The sequence below is a fragment of the Hemiscyllium ocellatum genome, chromosome 3 (assembly GCF_020745735.1).
Source record: "Hemiscyllium ocellatum isolate sHemOce1 chromosome 3, sHemOce1.pat.X.cur, whole genome shotgun sequence".
In the NCBI taxonomy this organism is placed as follows: domain Eukaryota; kingdom Metazoa; phylum Chordata; class Chondrichthyes; order Orectolobiformes; family Hemiscylliidae; genus Hemiscyllium; species Hemiscyllium ocellatum.
In genome coordinates this window covers 45,716,028-45,738,424 of record NC_083403.1, presented here as the reverse complement: position 1 = coordinate 45,738,424, position 22,397 = coordinate 45,716,028, and the positions used below count along the sequence as shown (strand labels likewise).

The 22,397-nt window shown below is 40.2% G+C and overlaps 1 protein-coding gene across 2 annotated transcripts in view; it reads left to right on the top strand.

Annotated features, from left to right (window-relative positions):
• rngtt (RNA guanylyltransferase and 5'-phosphatase) overlaps window positions 1-22,397 on the top strand; it is a 420,807-nt gene that overhangs the window by 105,654 nt on the left and 292,756 nt on the right. For both annotated transcript variants that reach the window (XM_060856948.1, XM_060856941.1), the window contains exons 9-10: window positions 15,765-15,900; window positions 19,978-20,049. In XM_060856948.1, coding sequence (XP_060712931.1) covers window positions 15,765-15,900; window positions 19,978-20,049 — 208 coding nt within the window. The remainder of the gene's footprint in view (window positions 1-15,764; window positions 15,901-19,977; window positions 20,050-22,397) is intronic.

Genomic DNA, 22,397 nt, shown 5'->3' with positions numbered 1-22,397 from the left:
CAAGACTACTTTTCTGTTGCATCTCATTCTTGTAGCAGCCTTATCATTCTGTTCAGATCTAGTATGACTAATTGCAATTGGAAGGATATTTTCAAAATAAGATTCTTTTTGTTATATCCAGAAGTGCTGTCACACACAACAAAATGACTTTCCCACCATCAAAATACAGTGACTTTGTTTTGTTTTTAAGTATTAACCGCCATTAGTAATCATCTCTGCAGCAGTTAGAAATTTACATGCAAAGCCTGTTGTGGGCAATGCGAACTTCAAACGTAAAGGGGAGAGGTAGAGAGAGCGGGAAGGGGCTCAATCAAAATGAAGTTGGATGGGGGGATAAGGCATCTAAAACATTGTTAGACATCACGTGCTCCCTCTCCAACGACACTCTGGCATGAACATCATCGCAGAAGAGGGGAGACAGTTGGCAGATACAACTCCCTCCACAGCCTGAAGGCTGGACCTGTTTATAGCCAGCCTGACCTGGTCTAGGAGCAGACCTCTGCAGAAGGAGGTCTTCAAATCTGACCACACCCATCTGCATTAGATGCCAAAGATGAGGAGCATAGAGCTGACATGCACTCAAAAACAGAACAAAAGATTTCTCAGACAACTGAAGAGTTGTGCAAATGTCAAATCAAATTATTGGTGTAAAATTACGTATAATTCACCTAATTAATTCCAAAACAAACATATTTGAAAACTCCAGAAGCTTGACTGCCAATTTTGAATTCTTTCCTAATTTGCTTGATAATCGTTTCTTAAATCATTGGTACACTCCCAAATGTAATTGGTGACCTGCATCATAAAGGTGCACAAATGTTTTCTATTTTAATGCAAATAGAACATTGTTGGGGCTGCCCTTACTGAAAACTACCTCACCGGAGAAGTGTCATTTGACCTTAGGCGTATCTGTGTAATTTCTAAAGCTCCCCTCGATTCCGAATGCTTTCCTTGGAGCTGTAAAAATATTCCAGTCTCAAGTAAACTAGCCTGAAGAAATGCCACTACAATGTCTATAGAATTACAATTTGAGAAAAGACTGTTAAAACAGCTAAACATGTTTAAAATCGCCTTCCTAGCCATAGGAGAGTCGATTTCAATCCCTCTTTTCCTCAAACAAACACAGCCTCTAACTAGCAGCCTAGAGTAGGCCTTATAAATAGTACCTTTTCCATATGGATCCATCTGTGTGACAAAGGTTGACTTCTATCGTGAACTTGTGAATTCTTACCAGTGCTGTAACTCTTAGTCCAGCATTTTTTAAAAATCATCCTATTATCCTTTCCTAATGATAGCCACGAATGCCCCCTGTTCACGTGAAACTTTTATTCATTGCCTGAGAAATCTCTCCATTACCACTGCTGATTTTAAGGATTTATGATCGCTATTACCTAAATCGGCAGTCAACACCATTTATAAGAAACCTTCTGAGGGCTTATTGAGTTTAAGAAGCAGTTATTTAGATATGGTATATTCTTTAGTTAGATAAAGAAAGCATGCAACCGTGACAATTGGCAGTGGTTCACTGATACCAGAGGGCAAGCAGACTGTCGGTGTGAATGTTTCAATCTTGTCAAAGTGGTGGAATTAGCATCCTGCTTGCTAGCTGAAGTGTTAGGGATTTCTTCCCTCAGTCTTTCTCTTCTCCTTCTGGTAAAAAATGAGGTCTGCAGATGCTGGAGATCACAGCTGCAAATGTGTTGCTGGTCAAAGCACAGCAGGTTAGGCAGCATCTCAGGAATAGAGAATTCGACGTTTCGAGCATAAGCCCTTCATCAGGAATAAGAGAGAGAGAGCCAAGCCGGCTGAGATAAAAGGTAGGGAGGAGGGACTAGGGGGAGGGGCGATGGAGGTGGGATAGGTGGAAGGAGGTCAAGGTGAGGGTGATAGGCCGGAGTGGGGTGGGGGCGGAGAGGTAGGAAGGAGATGTGGCTGTGGTAACGGGTCTGTTTGAGAACGTGGCTGAAGAGCTTCTGTGCAGAGGAGATGACCTGGGGGGTGCAGTGAGGGAGGGACTCACTGAAATCCTTGTAGAGGGAGGAAGAGAGCTTCTTCAAGGAAGGCATCCTTGTAAGAGGATTCGCAGTAGGTTAAAATCTTCTCCTTCTGGTTCATCTTCCATCTCCTTGTGAGGTCAACCTTCTGAGACCACCTGATAAGAACTCTACAAAATCTGCTTGATGAGAATTCTCAAGAACAGAACTCTCTCTCTCTCCTGGCACTTCTTGTTATGTTATATTTCTGTGGCAGTTAATGTACGCTATATCTGAACCTTTTTAACCAATGGCCATGAAACAGCTATTCATGATGTTGAGATGATTGTTGTCCCCTTGCATACCCTCAACTGAGGGTTAGTTTGCAATTCTTTCTCTGAACAAATATTTATTTTCGAATAAATACGTATTTTAACTTTATTTTCAGAAGCTAGAATTTTGAATAGTTAATTACTATTGTAATAGTTTTTAAATAAAATCTCATGCAGTACAGTACATACCAAGAAAATTCAGTGTTTCAGAGACTCCAATTTTCAACATCAGCAAACTATCTGTGAAGCTACTTTAGGCAGATAATATCCATGTGAGTTTAACAATGGGTGGCACGGTGGCACAATGGTTAGCACTGATGCCTCACAGCGCCAGAGATGTGGGTTCAGTTCCCGCCTCAGGCAACTGACAGTGTGGAGTTTGCACATTCTCCCCGTGTCTGTGTGGGTTTCCTCCGGGTGCTCCGGTTTTCTCCCACAGTTCAAAGATGTGCAGGTTAGGTGAATTGGCCATGCTAAATTGCCCGTAGTGTTAGGTGAAGGGGTAAGTGTAGGGGTATGGGTGGGTTGCGCTTCAGCGGGTTGGTGTGGACTTGTTGGGCCGAAGGGCCTGTTTCCACACTGTAGGTAATCTAATCTAATCATTCATGATCAGTACATAAATTGGTTAATATTTACATAGCCCTTGCATCGTGCCTCTTTGATTCCAAATTATAGGACTCATGGGATGTGAAGTACATGATGCTTCATCATCAACATCCTCTCCTACGTATCAGGGTCTCAAAATTCATAACTCATCTCTACTACTTGTGAGGAGTGTGCCTTTGTTATTTAATTATTCTGAAAGTTTTCCTGCCATGCCCAATAAAATTCTCTAGCCTTTTCCATTCCTACGTCCTCTCTTAAAGTAAGCCATCTCACCAGATCTGAAATCAACCTCAAACGGTCTGATGCAGTGTCTCAGGGGTCTCTTGTTTTTTTTTCTGGCGCTTCAGTTTTAATGATCTTTTTCTTTTCAATAAGTAGCTCACTTCGTTTGATGCGAAAAGTAGAGCTAATTGTTTCTCCTTCCTTCTAGTACTGGCATATTATCATATGATCAGTGTTGAAGACAATTTTGTACTCTAGCCATATGCTGAATTGTATGGGATACATCCCTAACCATGTGTCGGGAAAGTCTTGTATATACTGTTTGTTGCCAGTTTAGACAATTAATCCAGAAACCCAGCTAATAATCTGGGGACCTGGGTTTGAATCCTGCCAGATGGTGGAATTTGAATTCTATACTGATCTGGAGTTGAGAATCTGTTGATGGCCATGAAACCATTGTCGATTGTCAGAAAAACCCATCTGGTTCATAGATGTCCTTCAGGGAAGGAAGTCTGCCATCTTCACCTGATCTGGCTTACATGTGACTCCAGATACATTGCATTGTGGTAGACTCTCAACTGAAATCTGTAATGACTCAGCAAGCCACTCAGTTCAAAGGCAACTGGGGATGGGCAAGAAATGCTGGCCTGCCAGTGATGCACATGTCCCATGATTGAATAAAGAAAAAGAAAGTACTTTGGTACAATGAAAAATTTTGTTTTGCATGTAATACAGGTCGATTATACCATACAAAACGCATAGGGAAAAATAACAGAGCGAAGATTGCAGTACTACGACTGTAGAAATGGTGCACAGAAAATGAGATCAAGATTAAATTAAGAATTTGAGATGTCCATTCAGAAGTCTAATACCTGCGGGGGAAAAAAGCTGTTCTTGCAACTACTTATACTGTATACAAACTTTTCAGAAGAGGGTGGAAGAGCTTACAACCGGGGTGGTACGGGGTCTTTGATTATGTTGGTTACTTTCCTGAGACAGTGGGAAGTATAGATAGAGTCAATGGACGGAAGGCTGGTTTGCGTGATGGACTGGGCTGTGTTCACGACTCTGCCGTTTCTTGTGGTCTTGAGACAAGAATGTTGAAAAGAAGTCTTTTGGGATTACGAGGACTCTACTTTTACTGTGTTCAAAACTCTGAATTTGTGTTACAAATAAATTGGTTTGTCCAATTTTTATCTTAATTTCTTCTTTTACGTTGTAAAATTCTTTTTCTTGTTAAGGTTGAAACAAAATCGACAACGCCCATCTCATGAGAGACTACATCATTAAAGCCAAACCAAAACATAGTTCTGAGATAGGGTTGCTGGACTTGAAATGCCAACTTTGAATTCTCTTTACAGATGCTGGCAGACCTGCTGAGCTTTTCCAGCAGATTCTGTTTTGATCAATCAAACTTGAGTTCAGTCTGGGATCTGACTTGTCCAGTAATAACATCAGCTTAGATCATAGCAAGATCCAGACACCTTTTCTCCTTATTGTTTGAAGACTTGCTCACTAATCAAGCTGTGTCACTCTGGATGACATCAGTAATTATGAATTAATGCAGTCTAGCAGTTTTACAGAGGAGAAACACTGTCTGTTTAAAGACTTTAATGAATTATCATCTCTGAATTAAAGGTAGGTAAAAGCTTTTGTATATCTTTGACCCTATTTTGTCTGCTTTATCCAGAGTTTCTATATAATGTATAATCAATCAACACCATAACAGTCAGCGTGTAGTATGGCACTAGGCATCTATGGAATGACTTAGTTCTTTGACCACTATCGCAATATTTTCATACTGTTCAGCTTTATTTTCTTTGCCCTCTTTATCCATTTGTTTCATCGGTTTCTTCAAATACTTATCTTTGGACAATTTCTGACATTGTGATATGAATTGCATGGAAGCATCATGCATTTCTAGGATTCAGTCTTGGTGGCTATCTCTCCCAACACTGCATTTACCCTTTGAAAATTATTAAAACTTTGACCCTCTTTCTCCCAAAACATCTTTTAGTAACTCCATCTTATACAGGCACTTGAGGCTAGGCTGCCTTTGACTTTGAGAGTTGTAAACTCTTCCACTCTCTGTATCACTGCAGAACTCCCAACTACATGTGGTGTAGTTGAAAATGATCATCTCCCAAAGTTGTTTTTTTATATAGCAGCAGCCAGTTGCCCAAAAAGAGAGTCCATTACTGTAAAAGTAAACACCTGTCAAAACCAAAAATCAATGGGTAGGATTTGTGCACAATCTAATTGCTTAAATGCCAGCACACACTGTGGAATTTTTAAATTAAATTTCTTTAGCCTTTTACATAACATCTCAAACTCCATGATATGATCCTCCATGGACTGATTGCCCATCTTGTTAAATTGATTAAATATTGACTGTGCCTCGTAGACTTCCAACAAATCATCCTTTCTGTAAACTCAGTCCATGATTCCTTTTAGAATTTCCAACAAGTGCAAAATACTGCAATTGCTGGAAATCTGAAACAAACGTAAGAAACTCATCAGTTTCAGCAGCACGTGTAGAGAGACAAACAGAAGTAATGTTTTTTATTTGATGTGATTTATTGTCATGTGTACGTAAATACATGAAAAGTTTTGTTTATGAGCAGAAAGGCAGATCATAGTAAGCAAGGACATACAGATCATGTGGTGAAAAAAGACGTGGACAAACGCATACAGATTACATTACATCAGGTGTGCGCTAAGCTAGGTCAACATTAGCAAAATCAGCATTATTTGAAGTTAGAGATTCCATTCATCAAGCTTATAACAGCATGGAAGATAATGTTCTTGAATCTACTCATGCGTGTTTTCAAGTTACTTTTTCTTGTGCCTGACAGAAGAGGTTGTTGGACAGTATTACTGGTGTGGAATGAGTCTTTGGTGATTGCAGCCTTTCTGCAGCAACGAGTCATGTAAATGAAGTCATAGAATCATAGAGATGTACAGCTTGGAAACAGATCCTTCGGCCCAACCCATTCATGCTGACCATATATCGCAATCCAATCTAGTCCCACCTGCCAGCACCCGACACATATCCCTCCAAACCCTTCCTATTCATATACCCATCCAAATGCCTCTTAAATGTTGCAATTGTACCAGCCTTCACCACATCCTCTGGCAGCTCATTCCATACACGTACCACCCACTGCTTGAAACAGTTGCCCCTTAGGTCTCTTTTATATCTTTCTGTTCACCCTATGCCCTCTAGTTCTGTACTCCCCCACCCCAGGGAAAAAACTTTGCCTATTTATCCTATCCATACCCGTCATAATTTTGTAAACCTCTACAATGTACCCCCTCAACCTCCGACGCTCCAGGGAAAACAGCCCCAGCCTGTTCAGCCTCTCCCTATAGCTCAAATCCTCCAACCCTAGCAACAACCTTGTAAATCTTTTCTGAACCCTTTCGAGTTTCACAGCATCTTTCCGATAGGAAGGAGACCAGAATTGCATGCAATATTCAAACGGTGGCCTAACCAATGTTCTGTACAGCTGCAACATGACCTCCCAACACCTGTTCTCAATACTCTGACCAATAAAGGAGTAATGGTCTTCACTGTCCTATCTACCTGCGATTCCACTTTCAAGGAGCTATGAACCTGCACTTCCAGTTCTCTTTGTTCAGCAACACTCCCTAGGATCTTACCATTAAGTGTTTAAGTCCTGCTAAGATTTGCTTTCCCAAAATGCAGCACCTCGCATTTATCTGAATTAAACTCCAGCTGCCACTCCTCAGCCCATTGGCCCATCTGGTCCAGATCCTGTTGTAATCTGAGGTAACCCTCTTCGCTGTCCACTACATCTCCAATGTTGGTATCATCTGCAAACTTACTAACTGTCCTCTTTTTCTCACATCCAAATCATTTAGGTAAATGACAAGAAGTAGAGGGCCCAGCACTGATCCTTGTGGCACTCCACTGGTCACAGGCCTCCAGTCTGAAAAACAACCCTCCACTACCACCCTCAGTCTTCTACCTTTGAGCCATCCATGGGTAGAAGATTGGCTTCTGTGATGGTCTGGGCTGCACACGCAACCTTCTGTATTTTTTCATGGTTCTGGGCAGAGCAGTTGCTATACCAGGCTGTTCTACACCTGGACAGTATGTTTTCAGTGGTTCATCTGTAAACGTTGATGAGGATCCTTGTGGACATGCCAAATTTCCTGAGTTGCCTGAGGAAGAAGAGGCATTGTTGTGCCTTCGTGGCGATTGCATCTACTTAGGAAGACGACAGCTTGTCTGTTATTGTCACTGAGGAACTTGATGCTTCATGCTCTCTCAAACTCAGCTCCGTTGATGAAGATGGGGTGTGTTCACCTCCGTTCTTCCTGAAGCTGGTGATCAGTTCTGCAGTTTTGCCGATGTTGAGAGATTATTATCATTGCACCATGTCACCAAGTCCTCTATCTCCCTACTGTATTTTACCATGTCTTTATTTGATATCCATCCTACCACGGTTGTGTCTTTAGCAAGCCTGTAGATGGCATTCATTCGGAAATTGGCAAAACAGTAATGGGTGCACAGGGAGGATAATAGGGGGTGGAGAATGCACCCGGGGTGGGGTGGGAGCTCCAGCGTTAGTGCTACTGTGAAGAATATGCAGTTGTTTATTTTCACTGTTTGCAGTTCTGACTCCCATATGACTCTTCTTCCAAGCTCAGAATCGGAATCTTCAATCCAAGTTTGGTATCTAGGTCTGTGACGTCCAGTTCCAAAAATACTTTATTCACACTTTTACTCCCTCCCTGATAAAGATAAAGCTAAAGGTATACTTGCTTCTTGGTTAGAGAAGCAACCTGAGTTCATTTCTCCATCTTGTTTGTATTACTCCAATTCTGAAAATACCAGTGAATAACTTCAATTCATGATCCAACAATGTGATGCAGGCTTTTCATTTTAAAAAAAAACACCTGAAGCTTAGCTTCTGCCAAACACAGGAATTACCTTCTGCATTCTCACCTGAAGAGACTACATTAATATGTTTTACCTTGTTTTATGCAACAATATCCATATGTTGAATTAGGCAGCAGAAGACTTCCACCAACTTGCAAATATTTTATTGTAGATCTTTCAAACATCAGATTCAGCATTTTGCTTTTGGACTCTTTTCCTCTCTTGAAGCGCACCCTATTTGGGAAGAACTAAACTGTTTTGTTTTAAAAAGCAACATGTTCAGACATTTATGACACGTCTCTTAATATTTTGTCAGCTCTTGGTATTTTTTAATCAACCTGTTCAGAGGTGTTTTACATGTCTGTGGAGCACGTGGGAATTTAACTCAGGTATTCTGGCTCACAGTTCAGGATACTATCATTGCACCATCCTAACTCAATTTTTGGAAAAAAAACATTGTTGTCCTGCATTGCTTTTACATCGCACTGAATGTTTTTATTTCATATTACCCATTTTTAACTTTTTTCCTTCATCCTCCAACTGCTGTGTAACCTGTATTTCAGAATCATTTACCAATTTATATGCAAAGCCTATTTTGAATCATGCAATGACAACAAAAGCGACAGAAATATAGGGAGAGGGGGCTAGAACTAAACTCAATTAAGGACTCAGCTTTTAAAAAATACTTTCTAATAACTTGGTCAAAGATGTTATTATGCAGTTCTGAAGAGGTGGGACCTGATCTCTGAGGTAGGAACACTACTGCTGCTACACAAGAAGCACAAATATTTTTTAGTTTTGTAACCTGTTCAAAGAAGTTATGACAGTTGTCTGGAGCAGGTGGGCCTTGAACCAGGGTTTTCTGGCCCAGAAGTCTTTTCTTCTTTTCCTTCTTTTTAAAAACAGTATATTAACTCTCATACATCGAGGTTAGATTCAAGAGCTGTTGTGTTGGAGTTTGAACTTGTGCCTCCAGTGCAGTAACTTGGGTCTGATGAAGGGTCTTGACCCAAAATGTTGACTTCTCCTCCTGATGCTGCCTGGCTTGCTGTGTTCTTCCAGCCTCCTGTTTGTCTACTTTGGGTCTCTAGTTCAGTGAGATGGCCACAACACCACTACCTCTCCCCTAAACTGTGTTTTTGCTACTTTTCTAATCAACCTGTTCAGGGATGTTAGTACACACTTCTGGGGCAGGTGAGACTTGAACCTAGGTAGGGTCACTACTGCTGCACCAAAAGAGCCTTCCAACTCAACCTTTTGTTTTAATTGACCTATTCAGGTATGTACTTTACGCATAGCTAAAGCAGTTAGAACTTGAACCCAGGCCTCCTGATTCAGAGGCAGTGATGCTACTATTGTGCTACATGAGGCCCCCCAACATCGCCCTCCCCCCAAGAAGTGTTCTTACATATAAATGAGAGGATTTATAGAAAAAAGCTAATTACTAAATTACCCGTGATATTTTTTCCCATCTATTAACCCAATTTCCAATTGAAGAATGTATGTGCAAAGCCATTTAAGAGCAATAGAAACCTTTAAAACGGAGAAGGGGTAGAGAGAGTAGGAGGAGGCCTAACTTGCTTGTTTTTTAAAAAATTTCTCACCAAGTTGTTATTTCAAATCTCTGCAGCAATACAACTTGAACCCAGGTCTACTGGCTCAGAGGCAGTGACACTACCACGGAGCCACAAGAAACAATCCAAACCCAATTCTTTTTTTCATGTGCGGAAGAGTTATTGTACATGACCTTTCCAGCACCAAGTCATCCTGACTTCCAATTCAATTCTTCAGGTATTTTCTAAGCAACCTGTTGAGTTGTTATTGCTAGCCTCTGGAGCAGTTGGGACTTAAACCTGGGTCTTCTGGCTCAACCAACTCAGTTTTGTTTTCTTTTAAACCCAGAAGCGCTATTACGCACAACTGAGCGATTCTGCCATCACCCAAAGTCACTGAGTTTTTCCCCCCTTTTTTGTTATTTAACTACCATTAATAATCACTCATATAACCAATTGAATATTTACAAGCATAATATTTATGGGCAATGCAAACAATCAAAAAATGAGGGGAAGGTAAGGGGAGAGAGAAGGAGCCAAATCAAAATGAATTTGGAGGGGGAGATAAAGCACTGTATGTCCCGTGGTGCCCACCCCTCTCTAAAGGCATTGAAAACATTGATGGACACAACTTGCTTCCTCCCTAAGGACACTTTGGAACGCATGTTCTCAACTGAATTCTTAAATGCGAAGCTCAGCGAGCATCACTTGGTCTCAATCAACTCTGGAGCTGATCTGTGAGAGCCTTAAAGGGATCTGCATTTCTAATAGACAGTTTTGTTGGGGTTTATTGCAATGATAGTGTAATTCAAAAATCATTCATGGTACAGAAGACCACGCTATAGCAGACATTTTGTTAGGAGAAAATATGATAGAAAATGACTGTCAAGATAATATCACTGCTATGAAAATTCTTGCTTAATGTAAGTGTTATTACTATGAGCACAGGATAAGACCAGCAATAAGAAATTTTAATTAGAAGATGAAATGCCTCTTTTAGCTTTTTTGGAAAGGTATGATAAATTTCATAATCTATAATTTTATAATCTAAATTTTATGATCAAGTAATTTGATAGCTTGAATTGTAAAACAGTTTAATGTATTTTGATTTGCCTTAGAAGTTTAAACAGGGAATTCAAAACAGCATTTGCGAGAGATCATGTGATTTAAGCTGAATGACTGAAAGCTACCTGATGAGATATTGCTGCTTATTTTTGTATGAAGTTTTGCTACAAGAGAAGGGGAAGCCATGATCCCTAAGATGATTCCATTCAGAAGAAATGAAACATCCCAACAGATGGGCAGGTTTGTTTGTGGATGTCTAAAGGCCATAAGAGCTGGAAAGAAGTCTTATGCAGTTTCAAAATAGTCAGAGAATCGTCAATGATATAGCCTGTCTGTGTTAGTTAGAAATTTGAAACTGAAGTAAGACTGATACTCCACTGGAGTTGAATGCCTCTAAAGGATATTGCTGGACAAAAATGGTTGAATTGTTCTTTTTGTTGTCAGTGATGAGATCTTTGCATGTAGCTTTGTTTTTCTTTTGTGCAAGGAATATTAGATTTTAGATTAGATTACTTAGTGTGGAAACAGGCCCTTCGGCCCAAGAAGTCCACACCGACCCTCTGAAGGGCAACCCACCCAGACTCATTCCCCTACATTTACCCCTTCACCTAACACTAGGGGCAATTTAGCACGGCCAATTCATCTAACCTGCACATCTTTAGACTGTGGGAAGAAACCGGAGCACCCGGAGGAAACCCACGCAGACATGGGAATATGTGCTTATTTGTTAAAAGTACAATGGCATCCTCATATGAAAATATTCAGTGACTGACCACCACGGCAATCAAATAGCAAAAATAAAAGTTATTGTCTACCATGATCGGTTTCACTCTGAAACCAACTTGTTATGTATTACTATTAGCTAGGATCATAACAATTGTGACTTGTAAGCATGTTATGGCTGTTGATTAGTAACAGCAATCAGGAGGAAATCTTCAATACCTTTGAATCTTGATATTTCCTCAATCCATTTACAAAAACTGAATCCCACGTGTTTGGTTACCGATGAGCAATGGGACTTTGCTATAATAAATGTAAGAACAATTTTTTGATGTTCGCAGCAGCATCTGTTCTTGTTTGTTGTAGAAATCACCTGTTCTTTTCTGAGCAAACATGATCAATTTGGACTTAAGTATGGGGATATGACCAAGAAGTTCATGGATGAGATGAGAATTGGGTGATAGATCGTGAGGAGGAATGTACCAGAAGTGCAGGAACGTGTCAATGGACTGGTCAGCTGAGCAGAGCAGTGAGAAATAGAATGAACTTGGAAAGGGCAAACTAGTCAATGGGAATGAATAGCAGCACCTTGGAAATTACTTTGGTGTGCATATTGAAAGACCCCTGAAGGTAGCAGGGCAGTTAGATAAGGTGGATCAGACAGCATATGGGATTTTTGCCTTTATTAGATAAGGCATAGAATTCATGAAGAGAAAGTGAGGTCTGCAGATGCTGGAGATCAGAGCTGAAAATGTGTTGCTGGAAAAGCGCAGCAGGTCAGGCAGCATCCAAGGAACATGAAATTTGACGTTTCTTCTTCCTGAAGAAGGGCTTATGCCCGAAACGTCGAATTTCCTGTTTCTTGGATGCTGCCTGACCTACTACGCTTTTCCAGCAACACATTTTCAGCATAGAATTCATGAGCCAGAAGGTTATGTTGCAACTGTATAAAACACTAGGTGGGCCACAGTTAGAGTGCATTTCTGTTCATCATATTACAGGGAGGATGCGTTTATGCTCCAGATGGTGCAGCAGAGATTTGACAAGATGTTGCCTGGGCTGGAGGGTCTGAAATATGAAGAAAGATTGGATAGCCTACAGTTGTTTTATCTGGAGCAGCAACATTTGAGAGAAGAATGTCAGTGAGAGGGTGGATAAGAAAGCAATAACGGTGGGGGGTGGCAATAACAATAGTGCATGGGTTTAAGGTAAGAGGTAATAGTGAGAAGAATTGAGCAGAAATCTTTTCACCTAGAGGGGGTGGAAGTTTGTAACTCTGTCTAAAAGAGTGATTTATTCAGAAACTCTCAGCTTATTAAGGAAGCATTTAGGTATTTACTCACATTGCCATTGTTTCCAGGGATACGGGTCAAATCCTGGAAAATGGGAATAGTACAGTCAGATCTTTGTTCACTAGTGTGGACACGATGGGTCAAATGGTGGCCTCTTGTGCTGCAGCAATGCGTTGGTTTTACCATTAATATAGAACATAGAACAGTACAGCACAGAACAGGCCCTTCAGCCCACAATGTTGTGCCAACCACTGATCCTCATGTATGCACACTCAAATTTCTGTGACCATACGCATGTCCAGGAGTCTCTTAACTGTCCCCAATGACCCTGCCTCCACAACTGCTGCTGACAAAGCATTCCATGCTCTCTCAACTCTCTGTGTAAAGAACCCGCCCCTGACATCCCCTCTATACTTTCCTCCAATCAGCTTAAAACTATGACCCTTCGTCATTTCTGCCCTGGGAAATAGTCTCTGGCTATCGACTCTATCTATGCCACTCACTATCTTGTCTACCTCAATTAGGTCCCCTCTCCTCCTCCTTTTCTCCAATGAAAAAGTCCGAGTTCAGACAACCTCTCTTCATAAAATAAGCCCTCCAGTCCAGGCAGCATCCTGGTAAACCTCCTCTGAACCCTCTCCAAAGCATCCACATCTTTCCTATAATAGGGCGACCAGAACTGGATACAGTATTCCAAGTGTGGTCTAACAAAGTTTTATAGAGCTGCAACAAGATCTCCCGACTCTTAAACTCAATCCCCCTGTTAATGAAAGCCAGAACACCATATGCTTTCTTAACAACCCTGTCCACTTGGGTGGCCATTTTAAAGGATCTATGTACCTGCACCCCAAGATCACTCTGTTCCTCCACACTGCCAAGAATCCTATCCTTAATCCTGTAGTCAGCTTTCAAATTCGACCTTCCAAAATGCATCATCTCGCATTTATCCAAGTTGAACTCCATCTGCCACCTCTCAGCCCATCTCTGCATCCTGTCAATGTCCCGCTGCAGCCTACAACAGCCCTCTATACTGTCAATGACACCTCCAATCTGTGTGTCATCTGCAAACTTGCTGACCCATCTTCAATCCCCTCATCCAAGTCATTAATAAAAATTACAAACAGTAGAGACCCAAGGACAGAGCCTGTGGAACACCACTCACCACAGACTTCCAGGCAGAATATTTTCCTTCTACTACCACTCGTTGTCTTCTGTTGGCCAGCCAATTCTGTATCCAGACAGCTCTGTTTCCCTGATTCCCATTCCTCCTGACCTTTTGAATGAGCCTACCCTGGGGAACCTTATCAAATGCCTTGCTGAAGTCCATATACAAAACATCCACAGCTCGACCCTCATCAACTTTTCTAGTCACATCCTCAAAGAACTTGATAAAGTATGTGAGGCATGACCTGCCCCTCACAAAGCCGTGTTGATTGCATTTAATCAAGCCATGCTCTTCCAGATGGTCATAAATCCTATCCCTCAGAATCCTTTCTAACACCTTGCAGACGACAGATGTGAGACTTACTGGTCTGTAATTACCGGGGATTTCCCTATTTCCTTACTTGAAAAGAGGAATTACATTTGCCTCTCTCCAGTCCTATGTTGCAATTTATGTTTAAAGCATATTTTTTAAAAAAGTGTTGTGTTAGAGGATATTGTGTAAGATGTTGCTGGAGTTGTAAATTTTCCCATTGTTCCCTTTATATCTTTGCGTATAACTTGAAAATTATAGAGCTGAATGAAATGTTAGATTTTAATTTCAGTGAATGCATCGTTTAAATTTTAATAGCTGATTATAATTTTTCTAGTTTGTATACACAAGTTTTAAAAAGAATATTTGCATCTCTATTATAAATGTCTGAGTCTATGGTAATGAGCCTGAGAGAATCCCAAACTGAGAATTAGCTTTCTGGCATTGAGGGTATGGGAAAATAGTGTACGAAAGTGCAATTGTTAGGTTGTATGTGTCCCAGTAATTAGACTGATTTCTGATTTGAGGGGGAGGTGACCAAGTGTTATGAATGATAGCTGAAATTGCAGTTAAGGCTGCAATCAACTGTGATTTTATTACATAGTGGAGCAGTCTCAAAAGAGCAAATTGCATACTTTATGCTGCTATTTCTTACGTTCATGCAATGAATGGATTTATGTTTGGTTAAAATGCTGGATGTCTAGAATTGCAGATGGTCTACTTCAGTGATATTGTAGGAAATTGACAGCAACATTGTATACAGGATTGGGAAGATAGGAGCAGGAATAGGCCTTTCAGTCCTTCAAACCTGCTCTGCCATTCATCTAATTCCAGGGCCCTGTTTCTGCTTTTTTTCCTCTATACCATTTGGTCCCATATTTCCTAAGAACAGTATCTCATCCCCTTGAAAACCTTCAGTGTGTTGGCTTTAACCACTTCTTGTGATAGAAATTTCCACAGGCTGCCTATTGTTTGGGTGAAGAAATTTCTTCTGGTGATTTGATGAGCAAGAAATTGTTACTTAAACAACTTACTTGACTGATTATCTATAAATTCTGCTTTGGACAACAGGTAGCTGTTGATATAATAAAAAAGCTGCAGATGTTGGAGATCTGAAACAAAAACCAAAGTTGTACGAGAAACTCAGCAGGACTCTGAAGAGTCACCAGACTGGAAATGTTAACTTTGCATTCTACTGAGTTTCTACTTTTGTTTTAAGTTGTTTTTGATGTTGAGTGTTTATTAACCCACTCACCTGCACTTTTCTTTTTAAAGATGACTTAATGTGACAAATTTGCTGAATTGTTTAGAGACATAGCTGTATTTTTCCAAAGGGTGGGATGCGCTTCGGCGGGTCGGTGTGGACTTGTTGGGCCGAAGGGCCTGTTTCCACACTGTAAGTCTAATCTAATCAAAGTTACTGAAATTACTTACACATAAACAAGAGTGTATTCTCATTTAAGAGTGGAAGTACCATTAAAACAAACCACTTGTGACAGTAATTAATTTTTAGTTTATTATTTTCAAATAATCCTGTTGATGTTCCTTTTTGAGCAATTTTGATGAAGTAGGAATTCTTTTAATCATTCAGAATACTGATGTGTATTGTTTGTTGCAGGTATATGATGCTTATTGATGGCAAGGATGAAGTGTACATGATTGACAGAGACAATTCAGTGTTTCATGTAGCAAACCTGGAGTTTCCTCTACGTAAAGATCTGCGTCTTCATTTGACTAGCACCCTTTTGGATGGGGTAAGAAAAGTTTTTTTTTGGAGACTCTTATTTTTGACAAAGGCGCATTACTGTTGATTATTCCTTTTTGGCACTTATTTCCCTTAATTGGCAATGAAAGGTTGGAAAAGAACTTGCCTGAAGAAAGGACAGAGTTGGGAATGGGGTGCTGGAAAAGCACAGCAGGTCAGGCAGCATCTGAGGAGTAGGAGAATTGATGTTTCGGGCAAGCACCCTTCATCAAGAATGATTCCTAATAAAGGGCTCTTGCCTGAAACATTGATTCTCCTGCTCCTCGGATGCTGCCTGACCTGCTGTGTTTTTCAAGTACCCCACTCCTGACTGATCTCAAGCATCTGCAGTCTTCACTTTCTCCTCCATGAGAAAAGGACAACCAGGTCATCTTGCTGATGAAATATTTCTGAAGTGTAGCAACAATTGTAGTGCAGGGAAATGTGAGCAAAGGAAGGTCCGACAAATATCATTGAGATTAACAACCAAGCAATCTGTTTTAGTGACCAAAAGCAAAATACTGTAGCTGCAAGAGATTTGAAATAAAAGCAGTAAGTGTTTTAGAAATTTCTTAGTGTCTGTGGAGGGAGAAACAAATTTCTGTCTTGAATCCAGTTTGACTTTTCTTTAGATTTCATGAGAGGGGGATGACTGCTGAGTTTTATGCTGCAGGAAGAAGGTGAGGAAGACCAAGTAGAAGAAAAGTACAAGTAGTTCAAGGAAAGGTTATGGGGCTAGGGACCTTAGAGTTTGGAAATGTCATGGAATAAAATTAAAGAGTGTTAATAGCTGTCATAAAGGGATAAAACATTGTTCCAGCATAGGTGTCAAGAACTAGAGGACATAGGTTTAGGGTGAAAGGGGAAGATATAAAAGAGACCTAAGGGGCAACGTTTTCACTCAGAGGGTGTACTTGTATGGAGCGAGCTGCCAGAGGAAGTGGTGGAGGCTAGAACAATTGCAACATTTAAAAGACATCTGGATGGATATATGAATAGCTGAAAATATGTTGCTGGAAAAGCACAGCAGGTCAGGCAGCATCCAAGGAGCAGGAGAATCGACGTTTCGGGCATGAGCCCTTCTTCAGAAATCATTCCTGAAGAAGGGCTCATGCCCGAAATGTCGATTCTCCTGCTCCTTGGATGCTGCCTGACCTGCTGCGCTTTTCCAGCAACACATTTTCAGCTCTGATCTCCAGCATCTGCAGTCCTCACTTTCTCCTGGATATGTGAATAGGAAGGGTTTGGGGGATATGGGCCAGGTGCTGACAGATGGGACTAGATTTGGTTGGAATATCTGGACGGGTTGGACCCAAGGATCTGTTTCCGTACTGTACATCTCTATGACTCAATTACTCTAATTAGAATTAGGGCCTGTTTCCACATTATAGGAGTCCTTCGGCCCAACAAGTTCTCACTGACCCTCGGAAGAGTATCCCACAAAGGCCCATTATGCTACCCTATTACTCTACATTTCCCCTGACTAATGCACCTTACCTACACATCCCTGAACACTTTGGGCAATTTAGCAGGTCCAAACCATCTAACCTGCACATCTTTGGACTGTGGGAGAAATCCGGAGCACCGGAGGAAACCCACGCAGATGTGGGGAGAATGTGCAAACTTCACACAAGCTTGAATTGAACCCAGGTCCCTGGCGCTGTGAGGCAGCAGTGCTAACTGTGTGCTGCCCATGGCAGAATAGCAGAATAATTATGTCTGGCAGAAAATAAAACATGAAAACAAATAACAGCTCTTGGGGCTGGGGTGGTATATCAATATGTAGGACTGAGTTAATGGTCTGAAGTTGTTGAACTCAATGTTGAGTCTAGAATGCTGTGAAGTGCATAATTAGAAGAATAAGTGCATTTTCTCAAACTTGCATTGAGTTTCATTAGAACACTGTAGCAAGCCTAGGATAGAAATTGGAATATGAGAACACAATGTAAAGAAATGGCAAGTGACTAGACGGTAAGGGGTCATGCTTGCAGATTGAGCAGAAGCAATCACCCAATTTGTATTTAGTCACCCCACTGTAGAGGAGACCAGTATTAAGCAGTATCACTCTTCCATCTGTTTCTTCACTTTCAAAGAATCATATTGGGCTTGAAATGTCAACTCTGTTTCTCTCCATGTTACTGCCAGGCAATCTGTCTATGATGTTGCTGGAGGGATGGCTTTTGATTTGGATGCTCAGGTCTCCCTACTCTGGCTTGAACCTTACAACTTTGTGATGGGAGTACCACCACTGTATCAAGTTTGGCACCTAAAATATTTTAATTTGATCCCCCAGATCCCTCCTGCATAATGCTTAATTTTCTCATTTTTAAATTAGCTTTTGTCAAATACACATTTTTGCATCAGTCTTTCATTAATGACATTTAGAAGCAATCATAGAAGGTGTGCACTTTTATTTGAAGAGTTAAGCGAGAAAATTAGATTGAATAAAAACATAGCTAGACAAAACTCTTTTACTCTGAGTTGTCAAGCTGAAACCAATGTTCTTTAACTTTTGTGCAGGCTTGAAGTGCAAACTTTATAACTACAGTGAAGAATACCATGTAGTTCACTGTTTGCCAATTAGATGCGGTGTAACTGAAGTTTGGGCTCAATTGGAAGGCTGACAAAATTGAAATGTCATCGTGATCAATGCGACTGTCAATTTGTGTGGGGTGTAAGCATGCTGTAGCTACTGGCTTGTGTATTACTGGAAATGAATCTAATATGTGAACAGCAGCAGGTGGCACAGATGGAATGGCTGTTGAATCTGACCCTTTCCAAAAATCACTGCACTAATGTTTGTAATAACTGCAGAGAATGTAAAGCCAGCATTACAAGTAGAGAAACTTAAACTTTTCTTTCTTGATTTAATTCTTCCAATTATGTGGGTATTGGTATTCCAGTCTATTGTTCCTTGGTATAAATTTTTGCATATTCAAGGGGGGAATATTTTTTGCCTATGTTATAATAGTAATCAAATTTTCAGACTTTTATTGGGACCAATCTGGGTCCATGAGCTGCTTGCTTTGCTCTTGATGTTTTTTCAGTTTGTATATAAAAGAAATGCATAATGCAGGTCCAGTTGTACACTAGTTGAAACACCTGGATGCAGTGTTATGAAGCAATAGATTGCAGGTTTAGTCTCCTACTCTGCTAATGTCTGTGTCAGAGGGGTTAAAGATTATTTCTTGAAAAGTGGGCACTGATTTGTTGTTTATAACCCATACTTGTGTTGATGGAAGATGAATGCAAGATTTAATGAAATCTGTGAAATCCTTTCTGGGATATTTGAAGAATGCACGGTTTTCTCTTGTAAATTAATGTTGTTAGTAGCTTTGTAGAAGAATAGAAGTATGATGAGAATGCTGTATATTGAAATTCTTAGTAAGAATAGTTTGGGCTGATATCCATATTGAGAATCATTTTACAATGCCAACACTTACAAGTACTTTAGGTTTCCAGTTTTTTGCAACTAGCAAAAGCATAGACAAACTCACAAATAACTTAATTTACTAATTACTGGATTGGCATGATAGTAACAGCACAAACGGAGAATCACATTACTGAAGTGTAAAGCTGGGCATTAGTAGCATGAGAAAGCTATTTGTGTTGTATTACAATGCTGTTACCTCCACATTAGGCTAATGAAGAATGACCACCCAGTGACAAATGTAACTGCATAACTTATAAAGTTTATTAATGTTAAGCTGATCGATATATTCACATTTGCAAGCAATTCTGAATTACAGTGACCTGTTACAACTTAATGATGAAGTGTCTGTGTTCCCTTGCTGTATTTTAAGAGCTTGTGTTTAAATAAGCGAGTGGAAGACAGTGTTTTTGATTTAGACAGCTATTGCTCAACCTAATATTGTGTACTAGAAAATAATGTGTGTATTTATGTTGTGAGGGGATGTGGTATATTCAGTGTCATTCGGTCTGTGCTGGTATGAGTTCATGAAAATTCAATACTGTAACCTGACTGTAATGTAAGTAACAAGCAAGTAATTAATGTTTGAACATTTGTCTACCAGTTCTCTAAATATAAAGAAGTCAAATTTATTTATTTATCTTTTTATATTTCTAGGAAATGATCATTGACAAAGTAGATGGAAAACCTGTTCCTCGGTATTTGATTTATGACATAGTAAAGTTTAGTGTAAGTACCAATTTTTAGATGTACCATCGTTCCTTTGATGCCACTATTATTTAATTTCTGGCCATGTGGTCGGTTGACAGAATTCAATTAAGATTTATATGTTGAGCTCTAATGAGTGGAGCATAATGTGAATTTCAAGTTTGAAAATCATTTGAAGTGCATAAAATGTGCTTCATGTCTTCAGTACATTTGTTTTACCTTTTGTATATACAAGCAAGGACATTTAGCTGAAACATTAAAATTTAACGTTCCACAAAGACTAATCTCAACCTGAAAGACTTCCTTGCAAAGATAGGTACTGCGCATGATCTCTGCATTTAGAAGTGCCTCAAGTTGAATTATCTGTTGAGCTGTTTTTCAAACAACCTTTTTTCTAAACATAATTTTTAATTTTGAGGCCTGACAGTGATACAGATTGTAGAGGACAGTGGCTCAAGGGTGGGATATAGTATTGACCTTGAGGTGATTGAGGACTGGATAGATTGTGATGGTCAGCATTATTAGTTAATTTAGCCTCATCTCATTGGAAATTACTTAATGAAGGCAAGAGCTTTACATATATTTTCATCAGACATCAATTTTTGACTTCAAAGATCAAAACCTGACTTTGCTCACTGGTATTGATGAGATGCTTTTTTTAAACATCATTTGATGAGCAATCATTTCTAAAATACTGTGATTAGTACAAGTCAGGTAATTCAAACATGAAAGCATGTGCTAAAATTGTTTTTGCTGGTGGTCTATTTATAACTACTGTAGCATTTTAAAATTTTTTAAATTACTTGTAGGATGTGGGCATCGTTAGTTGGCCAGCATTTATTGCCTTTCCCAGTTGCCCTTGAGAAAGTGGTGGTGAGCCTGCCTCCGTTAAACTGCTGCAGGTTGACCCACAATGCCTTAGGCATGGAATTCCAGGATACAGACCCAGTGACAATGAAGGAATGGTGATATATTTCCAAATCAGGGTGTTGAATGGCTTGAAGGGAAACATGTCAGTGGTAATATTTGAACCAAGGCTGTAACGAGGGCAGGAGCTGAGTGGCATGGGCAAGAACTCAAACTGGGCATCATTGAGCAGGTTATTACTGAGCAGGTGTTTGCTAGCACTGTTGATGACACTTTCCATCACTTTACTTATAATTGAAAGTAGCCTGTGGGGATTGTAGTTGGCTGGGTTGGATGTTTCCTGCTTTTTTGTGTACAGGACAATTTTTCACATTGTTGGGTAGATGCCAGTGTTATAACCATACTAGAACAGCTTGGCTAGGGGAACGACAAGTTCTGCAACACAAATCTTCAGTAATATTGCTGGAATGTTGTCAAGGCATATAGCCTTTGCAGTATCCAGTGTCTCTGCCTGTTTCCTGACATCACATGGAGTGAACTGAATTGGCTGAAGAATAGTATCTGTCATGCTGGGGACCACTGGAGGAGGCCCTGATGGGTCATTCTTTGGCACTTCTGACTAAAGATTGCTGTGAATGCTTCAGCCTTACTGTTTGCACTGTTGCTCTCGGGATATTTGTGGAGCCACTGCCTCCTCCAGTGAATTGTTTAATTGTCTACCACTATTCACTATGGGATGTGGTAGCACTGCTTAGGCTTAATCTGTTGGTTGTGGAATCTCTTAGTTCTGTTTGTCACTTGTTGCCTATACTGTTTGGCATCCAAATAGCCTTGTTTGGTAGCGTCATGAGTTTGACACCTCATTTTTAGTTATGCCTGATGCTGCTCCTGGTATTCCTTCTTGCACTTTCTCTTGAATCAGGGTTGATCCCATGCTTGATGGTAATATCGATTGTATAATATGCTCGGCCATGAAGTCGCAGATTGTGTTGGAGTACAATTTTACTACTGTTGATGACCCACAGTGCGTCATGGATGCCCAATCCTGAAGTGCCAGATCTTTTCCAAGTCTGTCCCATTTAGCTCAGTGATAATGCTATGCAGCATATTGGAGGATACTCTTAATGTATGCCAATATTTTACAAAACTACCCACTCAGTTATAGCTTTGAAATATACATAAATTCAATAATTAATCAGAAAAAAAATCTTAGGCTGTTTTAGCTGCTATTTGATTCAGTGATGCCTCAGCAGCCATCAAGGATTTAATTAACATTTTGAAATGGACATCTCCGAGATATTCATAAGTACGTGAGTGACTGGAGTTGAAAAAGTATCTTCTGTTGTTGCCAGAGGTTTAGATTATGAATGATGGATGTAAGAAAGTAAAGAATGCGTGTCGTAGAGTCATAGATTCATAGATTTCTACAGCACGGAGACAGGCCCTTTGGCCCAAATTGATCCAGGTTGACCAAAATGTCCATCAACCCTAACCTCATTTCC